This window comes from Sprattus sprattus (assembly GCF_963457725.1).
Source record: "Sprattus sprattus genome assembly, chromosome: 12".
NCBI lineage: Eukaryota > Metazoa > Chordata > Actinopteri > Clupeiformes > Clupeidae > Sprattus > Sprattus sprattus.
This window is the reverse complement of record NC_137910.1, coordinates 22,496,885-22,515,085: the sequence shown is the minus strand read 5'-3', so window position 1 is coordinate 22,515,085 and position 18,201 is coordinate 22,496,885. Positions and strand designations below refer to the sequence as shown.

Sequence of the window (18,201 nt, the reverse complement as noted above, 5' to 3'; positions counted from 1 at the left end):
CTTCAAAATTATCAGTTTCTCTGGTTTTACTATTTATTGGTATGTGTTAAAGTAAAATGTACATTTTTGTTTTATTCTATAACCTACTGGCAACATTCCTACCAAATTTCAAATAAAAATATTGTCATTTAGATCATTTATTTGCAGAAAAATGACAATTGGTCAAAATAGCAAAAAAGATGCAGTGTCTTCAGATCTCGAATAATGCAAAGAAAACAAGCTCATATTCATTTTTAAACTACACAATACTAATGCTTTAACTTAGGAAGAGTTCAGAAATCAATATTTGGTGGAATAACCTTGATTTAAAATCACAACTTTCATGTGTCTTGGCATGCTCTCCACCAGTCATTCACATTGCCGTTGGGTGACTTTATGCTACTCCTGGCGCAAGAATTCAAGCAGCTCGGCTTCTTTTCATGGCTTGTGACCATCCATCTTCCTCTTGATCACATTTCAGAGTTTTTTTATGGGATTCAGGTCTCGAAATTGGGCTGGCCATGACAGGGTCCTGATCTGGTGATACTCCATCCACACCTTTACTGGCCTGGCTGTGTGGCATGGAGCATTGCCCTGCTGGAAAAAACACTTCTCAGAGTTGGGGAACATTGTCAGAGCAAAAGGAAGCAAGTTTTTCTTCCGGGACAACGTTGTACTTTGCCTGGCTGAGGTTTGTAAAAGACCATAAGGATTGAACCAAAGCGGACTGGAGGGTCTCCTAGTTCGTCTTCTCTGATGAGTCCAATTTTCAGCTTTGCCCAACACATGGTCGTCTGATGGTTAGACGTAGACCTGGAGAGGCCTTCAAGCCACAGAGTCTTGCACCTACTGTGAAATTGGACTCATCAGAGAAGACGAACTAGGAGACCCTCCAGTCCGCTTTGGTTCAATCCTTATGGTCTTTTACAAACCTCAGCCAGGCAAAGTACAACGTTGTACCGGAAGAAAAACTTGCCTCCTTTTGCTCTGACAATGTTCCCCAACTCTGAGAAGTGTTTTTTCCAGCAGGGCAATGCTCCATGCCACACAGCCAGGCCAGTAAAGGTGTGGATGGAGTATCACCAGATCAGGACCCTGTCATGGACAGCCCAATTTCGAGACCTGAATCCCATAAAAAAAACTCTGAAATGTGATCGAGAGGAAGATGGATGGTCACAAGCCATGAAAAGAAGCCGAGCTGCTTGAATTCTTGCGCCAGGAGTAGCATAAAGTCACCCAACGGCAATGTGAAAGACTGGTGGAGAGCATGCCAAGACACATGAAAGTTGTGATTTTAAATCAAGGTTATTCCACCAAATATTGATTTCTGAACTCTTCCTAAGTTAAAGCATTAGTATTGTGTAGTTTAAAAATGAATATGAGCTTGTTTTCTTTGCATTATTCGAGATCTGAAGACACTGCATCTTTTTTGCTATTTTGACCAATTGTCATTTTTCTGCAAATAAATGATCTAAATGACAATATTTTTATTTGAAATTTGGTAGGAATGTTGCCAGTAGGTTATAGAATAAAACAAAAATGTACATTTTACTTTAACACATACCAATAAATAGTAAAACCAGAGAAACTGATAATTTTGAAGTGGTCTCTTAATTTTTTCCGCGGCTGTATGTAATATACATCATATATAAATATAAATATATACGGTATATATATATAAATATATATATAAATGTAAATATATAACACTGGGACTGCTGTACTAAAGTTTCAAAATATTGACATATTCACTTGCAAATGTTTAGTAAATCTGTGAGGACTGAGACTCGCATGTTTGTTATTCTAACAGCTTTGCTCAAGCCACAGCCAAAAATGTGTGGTTGCAGTTCAGGCCAGAGGATGTATTAACACAATGTTCAATCTTGAAGGTCACAGCAAACAGTTAAATAAATCAAGCCCTTTGCTCTACTTTGGAATTGTTATGCTAAGGAGAACACACACACACTCACTTGCAATCACAAGCAAAGACACAAAATACTTGGTAAATGTGTTGCTTGATAGCAACTTCATGTTTGTTTGGCAACTTGTTGATCTCAACTGCACATACAGAAGCTAAAGGAGATATTAAAAACATCAATGAGCTAGTCAAATGGCCCAGATTGGGAATGACTGCTAGCATCATGTTAAAACAAGTACTACATAAATATCAGGGCAAGAGTTTGTGTCTGTCTCTGTCTATGCGTTTGTGTGTTTTTAAGTTTGATCAAGCCAAGTTCAGAGGTTGTCAGAAACAAACTTGGACAGAACATTTACGACAAGAACGGCCATAATTGACATGCAACAAGACATTTTGATTGTGATCCACCGTTTCAAAATGTTCGAACTTTTCATTGTCCACTAATGTGTTCTCTTCTCACTGTTAGTTTACTTACCCAAAGGAATAGGACTGACTGGGCTTTTTCATGGCCACCCAGGAGCTTAGGAGACAGGTGATCAGACTAGGGGGGGAGGCACAACAAACAGAAAGTTACAAGCACACTCATTACAGAATGTACTCTCCCACACAGTGAACACTAGGGTAACAGTACAGTGGACCCACAGGTAGGTAATGGTACGGTTTCGGTAGATTTATATTCAAGAAAAAAATCACCCGTTAAGGGTCACCTGTTTTCGTTAAGCTGAACGAGACAAAAAAAGACTGGAAAGCAAGTCCTTCTCCACACAGAGTTCAGGAAGTCTCTTACTGCAGATTCGGGCCATGCCAAAGTAATACTAAATGCGATCTATAGAGTATTTATCACTACGGATATGCCACCATACTCGGTTGTAGATTATACAGAATTTAAGCATATGGTCAGAGTGCTTCAGCCCCGCTACAATGCCTTCACGTTACATCTGCATTTTAGTCAGTCCGCTGTGCCTGTCCTGAATAAAAGAGGTCAGGCTGCAGTTCAGGAATTATCAACACGTCAGAGTCTTACGATGGAGCATTACCGATATTTGTGTTATTTATTTTTTCTTATTGACAATACGCCTGTATTTGAGTGCCTTAACTGATACAGAAACAATTATGGCCAATAAGGCACTGTTGGCTGTTTAAATTTAATGAAAAAAAAGGTGAAATGTTTGTTTTGTTTTCCCTGCTGTACTAAAAACATACCAAACCCTGACCCCAAAACCAAGGTACATAGCGAACAGTGACTTTTGTGTACCGTTACAGCCCTACAATCTACTCACCTGAAGAGATCAAAGATGGTGAGGTATGTGTATGCTGTTAAGGCTGAAATGACACAAATACAAACAAACAAACACATTAACAATGAGAATAAACCTATACACGCACTGATAATTTAACAGTTATTACATACAGTATTGTTCAAATATACATTCTACCACAATAAACACATTACCATGGTAAACATTAAGTAGCAGGCGTGAGAATTTCAGTATAACAACATTAAACAATTTTGAGTAACACTGTTATACACAATAAATGGATACAGAGTCCTGGTTCACATGAAGACTCAAGTTTCAGTGAGTTGTTGAATGATGATTAATGATGTAATATTTATGTGTCTACCTATTTCTTCTAAGCTCTAATGATTCACTAGTGAGAGACCATGCCAGCCAGGCCAAGCACCCATCAGTCTTGGCCCTCCAGTATTACCCCATCCTTGACAAAGTCATCGTTGAAGTCATTTTTTATTGCCTAAAACACAGGCCTGACTGTTATTAAGGTCGAGAGACGACTGTTCTCGGATCACCTCGATGTGTGCGTGTATAGAAAGATGATGAGGTTCATCACTAAAAACAGAGACAAGGCACATTTTGGTGTCCCTATCTGCCATGGCGTTCCACCACACTTGTCTAGCAGCAATAATAAGCAGGGCTTGAAGCCAAAGGATGGCGGGAACATACTCATAAAACTGGAGAACTCCACCCTATCATTACCCATTCTTCCCAGCCCCGTGTCCCAGCGGAGTCCTAAGGCCCAATCCTGAAGCATATTGTGCCTAGATTAAAGTAATTTGTGTATGTTTACAGACCTGATCAATGGGAGATAAAAGAGGAGCTGTGCGGAGGGTGAACGGGCGGGCGTAAGCGGAGACGAGCCGGGCCGGACCAGCCCAGGCCCCGAGGGGAGCGTACTCGCTCCGGCTGAATATTTCATTACGTCTGCTGGGCAACAGCGCTGAAATAAACATATGTGTCTGACTGATCAGTTTTACTCTCCATGCCTGGTGCCCCCCACAACCCTGTCTCCGCCCCCCCACTCCGCCTCTATCCCCAATGCCCTCTCAGGCTCTCCTTTACATCCTCAGGGACCTCAACACGCTACCATTAAAAGGCATTAAGTGCTGGCTGGTAATTGGGAGCATAAGCAGAAAGTTAAGGATGGCCTGGAAGCAGTGGAACTCTTCTCTCTTCCTGAAGGGCCGCTGGTGAGTATCACCTTTCCTGAGGTGGGGGAGTGGTGTGTGTGTGTGTGTGTGTGTGGGGGGGGGGGGCAGTCTCAGAACCACAGAACTGTATTTTCAGGGGCGAGGGAGAAAGGGGGAAGATTTGCAAACTGCAGCACTCCGCTGTCATTGAGTTCTGCAACACACATCGACCGGCCCGGCTTCTCGGGTGTCTGTCGACGTGGCATATTAAATACAATAGATCGCTCCATATGTAAACTAAAAGCTTTTATTGACTGACTACACAGCAACACCTGGCGGGGGAAATAGGAGACTCAGAGAGGATGCGGCCGGATTGGGGGGGTTCAGGCTGGCCGCCCCCTCCTCTCTCTGCTGACATGAGCTGCTGGGGCGTAAGCTGAGAACCTGCCGATGCGGCTGCCGCCCAGACTAGCCCATCAACAGAATGCACACAAAGGGAGGGTCGGTGGGGTGGGGGGGTGGGGGTTATGGGATAATCACCACTTCATCACTAATGGATCAAGGGACACTGCTAAGTGGGGGGCTAAATCACAGATCTGTGTCAGTGACTATAAGCTATGGTATGCATGACAAACACAGATAAATATTGTCAATACTGCTGCTAAATGATGACAAGATGACGACAACCAGTTACAGTAAACGACATAGAAGATGCACCTTAGAGACGTCTATCCCCTCCTGACACACCAGGCAGACATTCTCAATCACAACCATGTTTTAACAGCAAGCTAAGGCTCAAACGCACACCTTTAATGAAATATATGAACATGGTTCAAACAGGAAATACAAGTTTAGACTGATGTTATCAACATCCCCAGGTGTTAGAAACATATATCTAATAAGACTAGGGACTAGCGATAGTAGTTTGTCAACTTAGTTGCTACGATCCAAGAGCACGTTCTGAGGTGGCACTGGATATGTCTGGCGACGCTACCTTTGAACAAAACAAATGATTACTAGCTATCTGTTTTAACACAAACTCTTCAATTCAGATTCACAGTTCAGACAGGAGGACACTCTGAAAGGCCTTGGCCAGTATGGAGCACATCAACAGAGTGTGTAGTGTATAGGTATGGTGTAGGTATACCTCAGCAGCAAGGGAGGCTTCTTATGAAGAAAGTATAGTTTTAGAGCAGACTCTGGGAGAGTTATTTGTCTGTCACCATTAAATAGATCAAATACTCTCCGAGGCTACAGAGTCGTATTTATATGACCAGTAATCTAAATTAGCAAGGTATCCTAACTTCAACTATTCTGTTATTCAACATGCTTGAACATGCTACCTGGATGCTAGCAGAATCACAACTCACTACACTATGAAGGAAGGTCCCCATCCCAAATATTCTGATGGGACACACCGATAAGCGAAAAAAAATCATTAGAAGAGGCACTGCTCTAGTCCATTCAATACAACGCCCGGCGAGGGGCTGGTGGTACAGCAAACATGGATTTGCGAGGAAAAAGTAATGTAATGAATAATGAAAGCATTTCCTGACATTCTGACGGCTGTGTAGTGCACACATGTGCTGCACAACAGCTCTATTTCGGGACAGAGGCATTTCTTCCAGACACTTCAGTTTAGCCTGCCTTCCATTCGCATCTAACCACAAGCGCCTCAGTGGAGCCAAGAGGAGATGAGATGCAGAGAGTAACGTAAGAGGGGAGAGGAGGAGAGGAGAAGAGAGGAGAGGGGTGTTAAGGCCTTAAAAACCAGACACTTGACCTCCTTTTGCTTGGCTTGTCTTCATCTTAGCTCTTGAGAATGCAATGGCTACCTCAGAGCTGACAGTAATGTGAATGAAAAATACAAAGTGCACACACACACACCAGGGCTCGAGACTAACTTTTTGGCTTAGGAGCACTGTGCTCAGTCTTAACCTAGAAAAATTGGGAGCACCAGCAAATATCTAGGCACACCACTATAAAAGGCGTGCTGGAAAACCGTAGTTCTATCACTTCCGGGTTTATAAAATACCTTAAAGTCCACAGAGTGATGGTCATTTTTCAAGGTAGCAGGTTGCCTCCTTAAAGCTGCCTATTACCTAAAAATATGTGCACCAGCTCCCTCCGGCAACTGCAAATTGAAAACAAAGATAACGGACCACACTCCGTTTACAGATGTGTTGTGTTTTTTCAAAGTTACAGAGAAATAGACACTGTACTATCCGATAACACCGTTATTGTAACCAGCAATAATGGTTGGTGTGATTTGTGAGGCGTCAGTCAGCCAACTTTCTAACACAAGCACATTAGCCCAACGCTCTTTCAGTTTACCAACGTCAGATGTTATAGTACAAGTACATGCTATCTTAAAAGACAGCTCGAAAATGTGTTTCGTCCTTTTCCAAAAGCAATCGGTAAGGGTCAGTAGGTGGAAAACAAAACAAAAATATCCAGGATTCCAGAGGAGTTTCATAGGAAAACTAAACAAAGATACCAAAGAGTGGCAAAATGAGCACATACTTGAGCGCAGTGTTTTTAGTGACCTGTGCAATGGCTTGTGGGGGTCGGATTTTGTATTGATCAGTCTGAAAGAATTGTTGACAAAAGAGGAATGTGCAGATCGGATGGAGGCGCGGACGTTTTCAACACCGCGCAACCCAATCCCATCTTCCGCTGCAGAATTTGATCCGGACAAGCTGATGGGCAGCAAACAGTGTCCTGTGGACTCATCTGTTTTACATCGTACAGGCTGTGGAGTGGTGCATTAGGTTCTGTTACACAAACACACACCCACACACCTTCAAAATAGAAGGAAACAGAGATACACAACCCCGTGGCCACAGACAGCAGATGGAAACTAAGCAAGAGAAACCAAAGATTTCTTGGAATAAACAAACAGAATGCCTACAGACCTCTTAGTGTAAATATACACATACCAATGTGCATCCACATACACAAACATAATGAAACATTCACAACAGGCTATCTATGTTGGTAGACATCATATTGATGTACATACATAAGAACATCCTTGTGTGCATTTGGGTATGTATGATTTACGTATAGTGCACATAAATTACATATCTGCAGGTTTAAAAAAAAGATCTGATATTTGATCATTAAGATGATGCAGTGACGACATTCCTCCAAAGCCCTGGAAAGTGAGACAGAGAAGACAGAGGAAAAAGAATGAGCGCACAGAGGAGGAAGTGGGCTTTGTGCAGAGTCGCTGAGTCGGAAACCTCCCCTGACAGCGAGCTTGGAGCGTGTGCTGGGATGCTTTTCCCCCCTTCCATTCCCCCCTCCTCTTTCCTGCTAATGATCATCGCTGACGTCAAAGAGCCCTTCCAGTGAACTTTACGGTTCAGCACAAGGTCAACTGCCTTTGTTTCTAACTCCACACATAAATAAAAAAAAGCATTGTGTGCATTAAGGTAGTGGCTGCAACCTATGTGGGCATAGTGCTCATTGTTTTAAGGCATTTCTTACTCTATGGTGCCTGAAGGTTTTCTTCAGTGGGTTAACTCACAGTGAACCACTGTCAAGCAGTTTTGAGGATATCAAGGGGAAAGACGCAAACGCGCATAGCTCAATAACTGAGTGGATGGTTGAAGAGGTTTTTGTTGTTGTCGTCTCTCTTCCTGGGGGGGATTCCAAGTACGTGGTTTAGTGACAAACCTGGATGAGTGAACTCAGAGTAAGTGGTAAACCTCCTAAAAGAAGAGCACTATGGCTTTGATTTGCTAAGAGAATCGAGCTGTAGGGCTCTTCTATTAGGAGGTTTACCACTTAACTTACCCAGGTTTGTCACAAAAGCACATACTTGGAATACCCCCCTGCTTTAAATGGTCTCTACTGGCAAATTAAATGATACATACCACACCATCCTAAAAATGTCTTTGTCTGGGGTTTTTGTTTTTTGTTGGTTAGTTTGTTGACGTGCCTGCAGCAGGCGGCATGTTGTATTCGGCGCTGTTTTGCTGTTGTCGGGGGTGGATGGGAGTGTGTTTGTGTGCGTGCATGTGCGTGTGTGTGTGTGTGTGTGTGTGTGTGTGTGTGTGTGTGTGTGTGTGGTTGATCACCGCAGGCATTTGCAGCCTAACTAAATGAGGCAGAAGGCCAATGCACATCAGGCCCTTTTATGCACTGACTGGAAAACTTCCAGAGATGTGGAAGAGATCTAATTTAGCCCGGCCGCCACCCAGACGCACTAATAACAACGCACCATTGGAAACACTGAGCTCACCAGCTACAAGAAATCACTTCAGTCCTGCTGCACCACATATTTCAATAAACACTCCCATCCTCAAAGATCACCAATGATGTTGCAAAGACAAAGAATTGATGACTTCACCATGAGCGAGAAAATTCAGGGTTAGACCAAAGTAAGTTTCAAGCTGCTCAGATAGCCATAAAATACTGCTTCATCAGACATCTGAGAGACCAGATCTACGACACAGCATACTTCCATCAGCCCACAGGCCCACAGTTCATCCTTGTGAATCAACCCTCAAACTGTAGCGCAGCCAGACCAGATCTACGACACAGCATACTTCCATCAGCCCACAGTTCATCCTTGTGAATCAACCCTCAAACTGTAGCACAGCCATCTCTGAAATACTGACCGTCACAACAGAAACTGAACATTGAGCACTATAGCCAGTGAGTTCTGGTCTAGGAGAATAAGGCTGAGCCACGAGAGGTCTGCTGATTTAAGCTACAGGAGGCTGCGGCTAACAGCAGCTATAGCCTCCTCCTGACTGGAAAGCAGGAAAGACAATCTCTCCCCCGCCGGCTTAAATATTAGTACTGATTCATTTCTGTGTGGATAAACACCATATGGGAAGTGTACCAACAGTTTCCTGTCCCAGCCGGGGATCTTTTTGTCCTGCACCTGCGACGCTGGGCTCAGTGGCGCTGTTTATCTGCACTGGGTATCGACGTCAGGATCGCATGTCGCCTCTCTGCAGCTCGATACGCCACCAGTGTCTCCTTCCTGGCCACAAGGCCACACAGCAGGGGGCTGGTGTGCAGTCCGTCGCTGCAGTTCTGCTGTGATGACTACATTTCCCAGGATGGGCGCTGAAGCTTTAGTCTTTTTGATTTTCTCTGTGCATGGTTTGTTGTTAAGCTCTCTCAATACTTGTGCTAGGCAGTGCAATCCTTGTATACGTGTGTGTGTTTGTAGCATGCCCAGAGGACGGTCACTCAGGCCAAAATGTAAGCCATTGAAATCTTTTTGGCGAATTTCAATTGTGTCCTGTGTCTACACTGAATTAGTACTCCCAACTCCCAACATTTATCTCTCTGAACACTTGTTGGTTGGCTTCTCTATAGAGAATCATACACACCACCTGTTTTCCTTTGAACCCTCCAGCATTTTGTCTACTTACCCATACTGTTGGTAGAGCTGCACCACATCAGTAGACACCCAGTGCAGAACACATTTAGCACACCAAATAGCAGGATCCTCCAGGACTGAAAGAGACGTGACAACACAAATATACTATTAAACCCTTACTCAAAAGAAAACACAAAAAACTACAAAAGAAACATTTAACAACTGCCAAGTGATAAGACAGTTTGCTGCATTAACAGTATACATGTGAAGAGGATTGTTCACCATCAGTGCTACTATCTACTGTCCGTGAAAAAAGAGGGACACGTGAATTGTAAGGGAAATGTGAATTGCTCAAAAAGGACCTTAGTCCAAGCCCAAGATGATAGATGGATAGATAGAGGGATACTTTATTAATTCAGAGGGACATTTAGGTCATCCAGTAGCTTATACACTTAAACAACTCACAGACATACTGTACATACATCAATCACATACACATAGGGAGAACATGTTCACAAGGAGTGGGGAGCAGTGTTTCCCCTACAATGACATTAGGGTAGCGGCCTGCCCCCCCAACGGCCCCGCCCGCCCCCCCTGGAAGGTCAAGTATAAATATAGCGCCAGATCACAAAATAAGTCATTTAAGGTTACCTTTACCATAAAACATGTAAAATTATACTTATTGACTGCTGTCATTCAAAGAAACACATGAACATCATAATTCATTTAAGTGTTTGTGTCCGTGTCCGCCGCTGCGGCGCACCGCGCCCCTGCTGCCGTCCCCCACCCCCCCCACCCCCCCCCCCCCCCCCAAGCTGTAAACCTAGGGGAACACTGGGGAGTATTGATGAAGTACATATTAGGCTTGGGAGGTATCTATTTTGACATGCAAAAAAAGCTGAGGTGAGTAAAAATCATTGCAGTATTTATGACATTGTGTAGCCTACCATACCGTGTGTCTAATATGCAACTAGCCTTTCTAGACAAGTCTTGCTGGGTGTAAATAAATGGCCCATATAATGATGAAAAGATAATAAAATAAGCGCCCTTCTTCCATTGATTCAGCATACCTATGATGTGTGGGTGGTGACTGGCAGCTGAATACAATTGTGTGGCTAATCAAACGCTTTTGTAGTTGGAGGAAGTCATCTCAAAATATCGTTATATGTGACAATATTTTCGTGACTCCATATCTTGTCATATTAATTGATTAGCTAGGAGACCAATAGAGCAGACATAACCTAATTTGAGTGAAACTGCATTAGCCACCATGAACTGTAGATTCCAGAATCATCCAAGAGTAAACGGTGTCACCCATGTGGAAGTTGAGTGTTAGGGAAACGTGAATATAACCCCTTTGTTGAAGAGTTCATCATTCATTTCAACCACTCCACTTCCTCTGTGTCGAAGAACACATAAGGCAGTCACCTCTTAAGGTGTATGGGAAACGTAGTAAACCAATCTACTACTAGTAGCGTGAATATAAACACATAAGAACATAGGCGTGATCACTGTGAATTGTATTAAGTATTATTATTATATGGCAACGACAGTACGAGCATTCTGATTGGCTAATGGGTAGTCATGCCAGCCGCGCATTGACGTTCTAGCCGGTCTGCGGTCTGATAAGTATTCTTATTGCACACCCCATCAATCTTAAAAATGAGTGATACCATGTACCAAGTACTAAACATTACATCCTTAAAAATTATCGATATATCAACAGCCCTGAGCATGTATTGATAGAATCAGGACTCCTATTATGAAATTATCTGAGAACAGGAAACCAGTTGAATGTCGTGGTAACATGACAGTTGATGTCAGTTGAAGAATAAAGACTTGGCCATCATAAATAACTGGCTTGTGGTAACCACTCACACACAATATTAACTACTTACTGGCCGAGAGTGAGGTCATGCAGGTATATCAGACTTCGGCCCCGCCGCATCAACCTCGCTATCGCTCGGTCGATACCTTACAGCCTCTGTCTGATATTTACCTGCATGACCTCACTCTCGGCCAGTAAGTAGTTAATATTGTGTGTGAGTGGTTACCACAAGCCAGTTATTTATGATGGCCAAGTTGGCTCCGTATGAGTATAATAGAAAGGGGAGCATCTGTATTTTTGACGGTAATAAAAGTTATACCTTCGGGATTTATAAATACCCTGGAAAACCGTAATACCACCCAAGCCTAGTAGTACATATATGCTACAATGACATTTAGAATAAACTCCTCAGTATTTGTTGCTCATCTTCCACTATGATGGCTGGAAGCTCAGATGATTATCTGACAGGATGCATAAGTGTTTTTTTTTTCCCCTGCTGTTCCCTTTTTTGAGCATGAAACTGTACCCAAACAATCTCCCATTAATGGAAAGTCCTTCAGCCACTCAATTTGCTTTATTGGAAACTTGGCAACAAACGCAGCTATGTGCTGTTCTGAAACGGCTCCTGGCGCAACCATATCCCCTAGGCCTCTGTCCCGACGTGTCAGCAGGACATTTTCTGCTGCTTGGCTGAGGGCTTTTATTTGATCCGGGCGTAACACTAAACGACCTCCGTCCTGAATGCACTGCACCTGAAAGTCGAGAATAAAGGAGGCGAAGATAGCAATGGCGAGCGCAGGCGAACTCGTGTCGCAGCAGCACGGGTAACTTCAGCTGTCGCCTTGGATTGACGTCTGTGGCCCACTGGCCGCTGCTGTGAAATCTACAATTACTGCGGTGCACTGTTATGACAAGGCCGGGGCGTCCACTGACAAAGCCCGGCAAGGGATGAGATATGGGGACTGAGGAGGCTTGTGTGGAGCCTGTGGCCCCCCCCCCCCAGCCACCTCCTTTTTCTTTTGAGCCACCTCTCTCATAAGTACACAACTACTGGTTGGAGCAAATCTTTATCTAAAAGCAGCTACAGCCCTATGCTGGCTGGTTAATAAAAATGCTACTCATCCCATGACCTGCTAGTATCTAGACAAGATGCCAACAGACAGAAGACCACCAGGTCAAAGAGGAATTAACCTGCTCTAACCTCAGTGCTGTGGAGATCAAAGGATTCTGCAAACAGTGTTATTACGTTGGCTTTGTAGGACCACTGTCCACTGCATTTTAAACTGTACAATGATTTAACATATAATCACATCTTGTTAAATTTCAGAGCAGACAGCACATCATTCCTTGTCATGCTTGTCAGTTAGATTACATGTTTAAAGGCAATCTTTCTTACGACAGACCTTCATTGCATTATTCAGGCCAACCTGCAACACAACTACAGATTTTTGAAGCATAAACTGAGAGAAACGGATAGTGGTGTCACTTCTGAAACAGAACAGATTTTAAAGGAACAGGGGCTCTAGCTTTGAATCAGCTTTTTGGAGGCCTGTGTTACAGCTAAAGACACATTCAGGTCTGTGTCAGAAGTCAGAAGTTTACTGCAAGCTGATTCTGGTAACAGAGGCACTACGTTCGCACTGAGCATTACAAGAGTATTGATCTAATCACAATAGTATCATATTTCTTTCACTATGATCAATTGCTGTCAGGGACCATGGCAGGAATCACACAGTATAAACCTGTCACAATAGACCTTGTAGATCAGATCTTTAAGTCAGTGAGAGAATTACAAATAGGACAGAGCCATTCATTCCTCTAATGATCAGAGCAAATATTCAAATTATAATTGTTTGTGTGTATTCTTAATCTTTAAGACACTAATAGTTTCTACCTCCTGATGGATTTGCAGTTTTGCAAACGAGCATTAAAAAGGGGAGATTTGTGATTTAGGGAAGTTTTCCCCCCAGAAACACATACACCCATACCAATGCATACAGTTTTTGTGTCTGAAATTTCAGTCGACTGCTCTCCTTGAACTTGTGTTTGCTTGCTAATCCAATTTAGTTATGTTTGGTAAAAGAGGGATTCTAGTGTGGGCCAAGAGTGGATTACAATCCACCTTCCCAACCCCCACTCTCTGCCCAGCTGAAGGACCACATGAGCACCCCCTTTTTTCACCAATCTAACACCATCATTGCCACCTCAACTTCCTCCAGGTCAATACCATCAAGTACAGGCCAGATTAGGGGAAATCTTTGCCTGTTGGATGGGCAGATTGAGCCAGTCCGGTTAAAGTGATTTACCCCAGACATCAGAGGAGAACTCTAGAACGCTTCTGTTGTGATGGATTAAAGGAGGCAGGTTTGTTTTGGTGAAGATTTATGCGCAGGATGAACAGCTTAATGCATAATGCAATAACAATCAATCACTGTTTTTGAAAAGCTAGCCACTAAAAACGAAAACAACACTTTCAGGTCAGGGTGGACATTGCCAAAGGGTGCTTATTAATATGTTATTGTTTGTGTGTGTGTGTGTGTGTGTGTGTGTGTGTGTGTGTGTGTGTGTGTGTCCTATGGAAGGACTGTAACTTTGAGTGTGTCTGTGTGTCCCTGTGTGTAATTGTGTGTGTGTGTGTGTGTGTAGGTGGGGGCACAATCCAACACCACAGCAATACTCACCCGTCTGTCAGAGGTCACCAAACGAAACTCCTGTGACAATTTCCCAAAAATAGATCTGTGTGTTTTTCGGAACGGGTGGATAGTGCCCTGCAGTAAAGCAAACACACACACACAGATTGCAACCTATACGGACAGGACTTCATATTTCAACTTAATAATGCGCCTTCAACTTAACTGTACACTGAATGAATAATTAATATTTAAATATACTTTTACAGATTACTAACAAAGAATCAACATCATTATCCAACCACTGAAAACAAATGAATAGCTGATAACAAAGAACAGTGCTACCATCTACTGGCCATTTGACATCCACATTAACACTATCTGCATACAAGAGCCTCCAGAATTCCCTCCCAAATTTAACAAACCATCATAGCTTCACTCCTTTTTTTTTTTTTTTACTCAACCCCAGTTTCTCTGTCTCTGTGTGTGTGTGTGTGTGTGTGTGTGTGTGTGTGTGTGTGTGTGTGTGTGTGTGTGTGTGTGTGTGTGTGTGTGTGTGTGTGTGTGTGTACTAGTAAGGGATGGCTCACTGGTACCCATTCACATTAGCTTTGTTTGATTTGGACCCTCAGAGTAAAGGTCATCTACAGTAGTTATCAACCCAACCAATTAACATTGCTGGTAGATTCTTTGTTATTATTATTACTGGGATCAATATTTTTACCAAAAAAATCCAATCCATAAAAGTCTGTGTATACAGTTTGTCCAACAATCTTACTCTTGATGTTCCGGGCCTGGCAGAAACATGAATAACAACGTGTGAATAGCCAATCTACACTGCATTTCATTACAGCTAGAAAGAAGCAGGGAGCTTGTAGAGACACAACTATCATCTGTAGTTTAGCATTTATTTTTGCACACAATTTTGGCAATTCCACTGACAGACACATAAAAATCTACTATTTTATTATAGTAGATAACAGACATACAAATCAAATAAATGCGCCCACTGTGCCTATTGCATTTGCCACCTTGTGTGAATATCTAGGGTATTCCTGTTTGTGTGTGCTTGCTTGATTTGATAAGATTGTAATCATTGGCCTTGTCATGGTTACTTGGTATTTCTTGAGCCCATCCTGTAACGGTCTTGAACATTATTAGACAGAATGGCAAGAGATGATGGCTGAGTTTGGCTTATAAGCTTTATCAATTCAGGTCAAGAGAAAACCAAGCTGAGAAATATTTCTCAAATACATTAATAGATGTTCCCACGTTGTGAGTAAGATCAAGTCTTTGACTTACATGGTAAAAACTTACCAGAATATATGTGTCATTCTCTTGCTTCTTCCTGTGCATGGGGATGTCTGTAAACATAAATGAAACAGTCAGAATAAACCCTCTTAAATGTGCACACACAACAAATTACATATTTTACGTCTTTTTTACATCTATTAATTTGATCAAACTACTCAAGAATGTGTGACATCTGATAATACTACTGTTGTGCTCGAAATGATGAAAGTTAGAATATAGAGCAAATGCTAACATTTGCTGGTACGGATAATATGGGTTGCTAGCCCAGGTGTTTTTCACACCAAGTCTCAAGGGTAACGTTAGGACATCTTATGCAATTTGAGCAAAAGTCCCAACCTGTGCTACAGTTTAAAATGTATTGCAAATGTTCTGCTGAATTGAAACGATGCGTTTTCCTTTCGGTTAATGTGGCTTTTAAGACTGACAGCTCAAGCTTGCTAGCAAGCTATGTTGACGTTACCAACATATCTAGAGAGCTAGCAAGCTACACTAGGGATGCCAATATAAACAGACCCCCGGTGTCTGGTAGGGTTGTGTCTATGTGTCATAACCTAAAACCTACATTTCCTGCTAACTTTTTTTTGACGTTGCATGCTTTGGACAAAAGTCTAGCTTAACGTTCCAGGGTCATCTTGGGCCAGGGCCTATCAGTTCATTACATACCAGTTCGCTACCTTACTGCTAAGAACATCATAATCTAACATACTGTAGCGGCATCCCAGCTACGCTACATACTCTAACCCATTGCATACAGAACTTGTTTGCTAATAGGAGAGTTCTTTATTCAACTTTGTATTCTGCGTGGTCATAGTCTGTCTTTTCTTTTTGGATATTTTAGTAACGTCATCAGCTTTATACACCAGTAAACATTACTTTTTGGGCAAGCTAGCGATCTGCTACTTAGTAAATTAAACGTTTAAGAGCTAGTTAGCATAGCTAGCTTACGTCCACTACAATAATAGTTTGCTAGCCAGCTAACGTTAACCGGGTTTGCCTGCATCATCAGCCCTAACATTAGCTACCTGAATCCTTGATGTTTATTACATCGACTGCCACCATGTCAGGTTTATCCAACGGTCCAATTTTCCTCTCTGTCACTCCCGACGGAACGACATCAGGTTTTGGGCCAAGCTTTCGAGGATAAAAGTCAGAAACATTGTGATATGACAGTCCTCCTGCAGACGTGGAAGTACTGTCCATCGCCATTTTGGACCACTGGAAGACGTTGCTAGTGAACGTCATTTGGGTTGCGCATGTGCAAAAGTGAATCAGGCAGCGGTCAGACTTTTCCTAAACATTTTTCCTTGACCTCGAGGGAAAACGTCATAAGGTCAAGGAAAAATGTGAAGAAGAGTTAATAAGGATTAAGGAAACAACTGTCGTCCTAAGGGAATGCGACTGTACTTACACTAGGCTAGCCTAGTAATTATGTGAGGGCGGATGTTATTGACGTGATTCACGTTGATCGTTGTTGATTGGGTAATTGTTGCTGCCGCAAGGAATTGTGGGGCAACATTATCTCCTCTCCTTTTTTAAAGGGTGATCCAGTGTACTCTGTTGAAGATATGAAAGGAACCACTGTAGCACCTTCCTAAGCATTATCATGGCTGCCTCTTAGATACTTCCAGGCCATTTGACTCAGTTGGGACTCAGTTAGGAACATGAACCACGTGGACCAATCATGTTGTGTATTTCTCTTTATGACAAATGCAGCCAGAAAAACAACTGACAGGTAGAGTAAAGGTGCTGCATTGACAAAATAAAAACAGTTGCATAAGCTCTCAAAGCCTGCATTAATGCAAACTGGCTGTTGGAGGGTTTTATAACCCACCTCCACTCCTTACTAATTGGTTTGGGATGGCACCTAATGTGGCGGACCCTTAACATGAACGCCAGATGGAGTGGCAGTGGGTAGGGAGAGCATGCAGGGGTTAGTTTGGAAAAGGCCACCTGTTGCGATCACGTTACCTTCACATATGGTTTTGGGACTTTTTATTTTCTGTTTTGCCCTTTCTTGACGGCCAAGGCACTTAAGGGACCAACTGCCTGATTTGTACGTATTGCAGGCTCTTGCCTGACAAAGTGGGCAACAGGTATGTGGGCACAACACATTAGCAGTCTTATATGTGGGCACAACACACTAACAGTCTTATATGTGGGTACAACACACTAACAGTCTTATATGTGGGTAGTACAACACACTAACAGTCTTATATGTGGGCACAACTCTCACACAATCATGTGGGTACAACACACTAACAGTCTTATAGGTGGGCACAACAAACTTGGTAGTGGTGGGAAAATATGAGAATTCCCTCTGCAATGTCATGAACAATTATGTGGACTGTTGATCGTGGGACATCACGCTTACCATCTAGGGGTTCCCCACCTCCAAAACAGAGGTGAACAGCATTATTGATATTCAGCTGACAATATGGCTCCCTGGTGTCACCCTAAATAAATAAAATCTATTTTCAGATATGTGAATATGTATCATATATCATATTTTAATACTTTTATGTTGTTATTGCTGTTTTGGTCATTACATTTTTATTTGAGTAACTGATGTCTTCCTGCTTTCAGGCAGAATAAAATTAAAACTGCTTTTCTGTCCATAAGCTCCTACAACAGCATTATATTTCATCCTAAGGAGAAAAAGTACTTGAGCTACTGGTAATTTAGCCACCAATGTATGTATTGTATTGAGCGCCTCCTGCTGCACAATTAAAGCAATTGCTACTTTTGACTATTCAATTTACTTTA

At 42.5% G+C, this 18,201-nt stretch overlaps 1 protein-coding gene across 2 annotated transcripts in view; it reads right to left on the bottom strand.

The window, feature by feature from the left end:
• The window catches only part of slc30a6 (solute carrier family 30 member 6), a gene marked incomplete at its 5' end in the record, with an annotated part of 29,354 nt that extends 12,674 nt beyond the window's left edge, over window positions 1-16,680 (bottom strand). Inside the window, 6 exons of one of the 2 annotated variants that reach the window (XM_080848725.1) lie at window positions 2,373-2,438; window positions 3,178-3,220; window positions 9,719-9,803; window positions 14,176-14,262; window positions 15,442-15,488; window positions 16,461-16,680. In XM_080848725.1, the coding sequence (XP_080704851.1) occupies window positions 2,373-2,438; window positions 3,178-3,220; window positions 9,719-9,803; window positions 14,176-14,262; window positions 15,442-15,488; window positions 16,461-16,680 (548 nt within the window). The remainder of the gene's footprint in view (window positions 1-2,372; window positions 2,439-3,177; window positions 3,221-9,718; window positions 9,804-14,175; window positions 14,263-15,441; window positions 15,489-16,460) is intronic. The other variant, XM_080848726.1, reaches the window with a different exon arrangement.
• Between the last annotated feature and the right edge of the window lie 1,521 nt (window positions 16,681-18,201).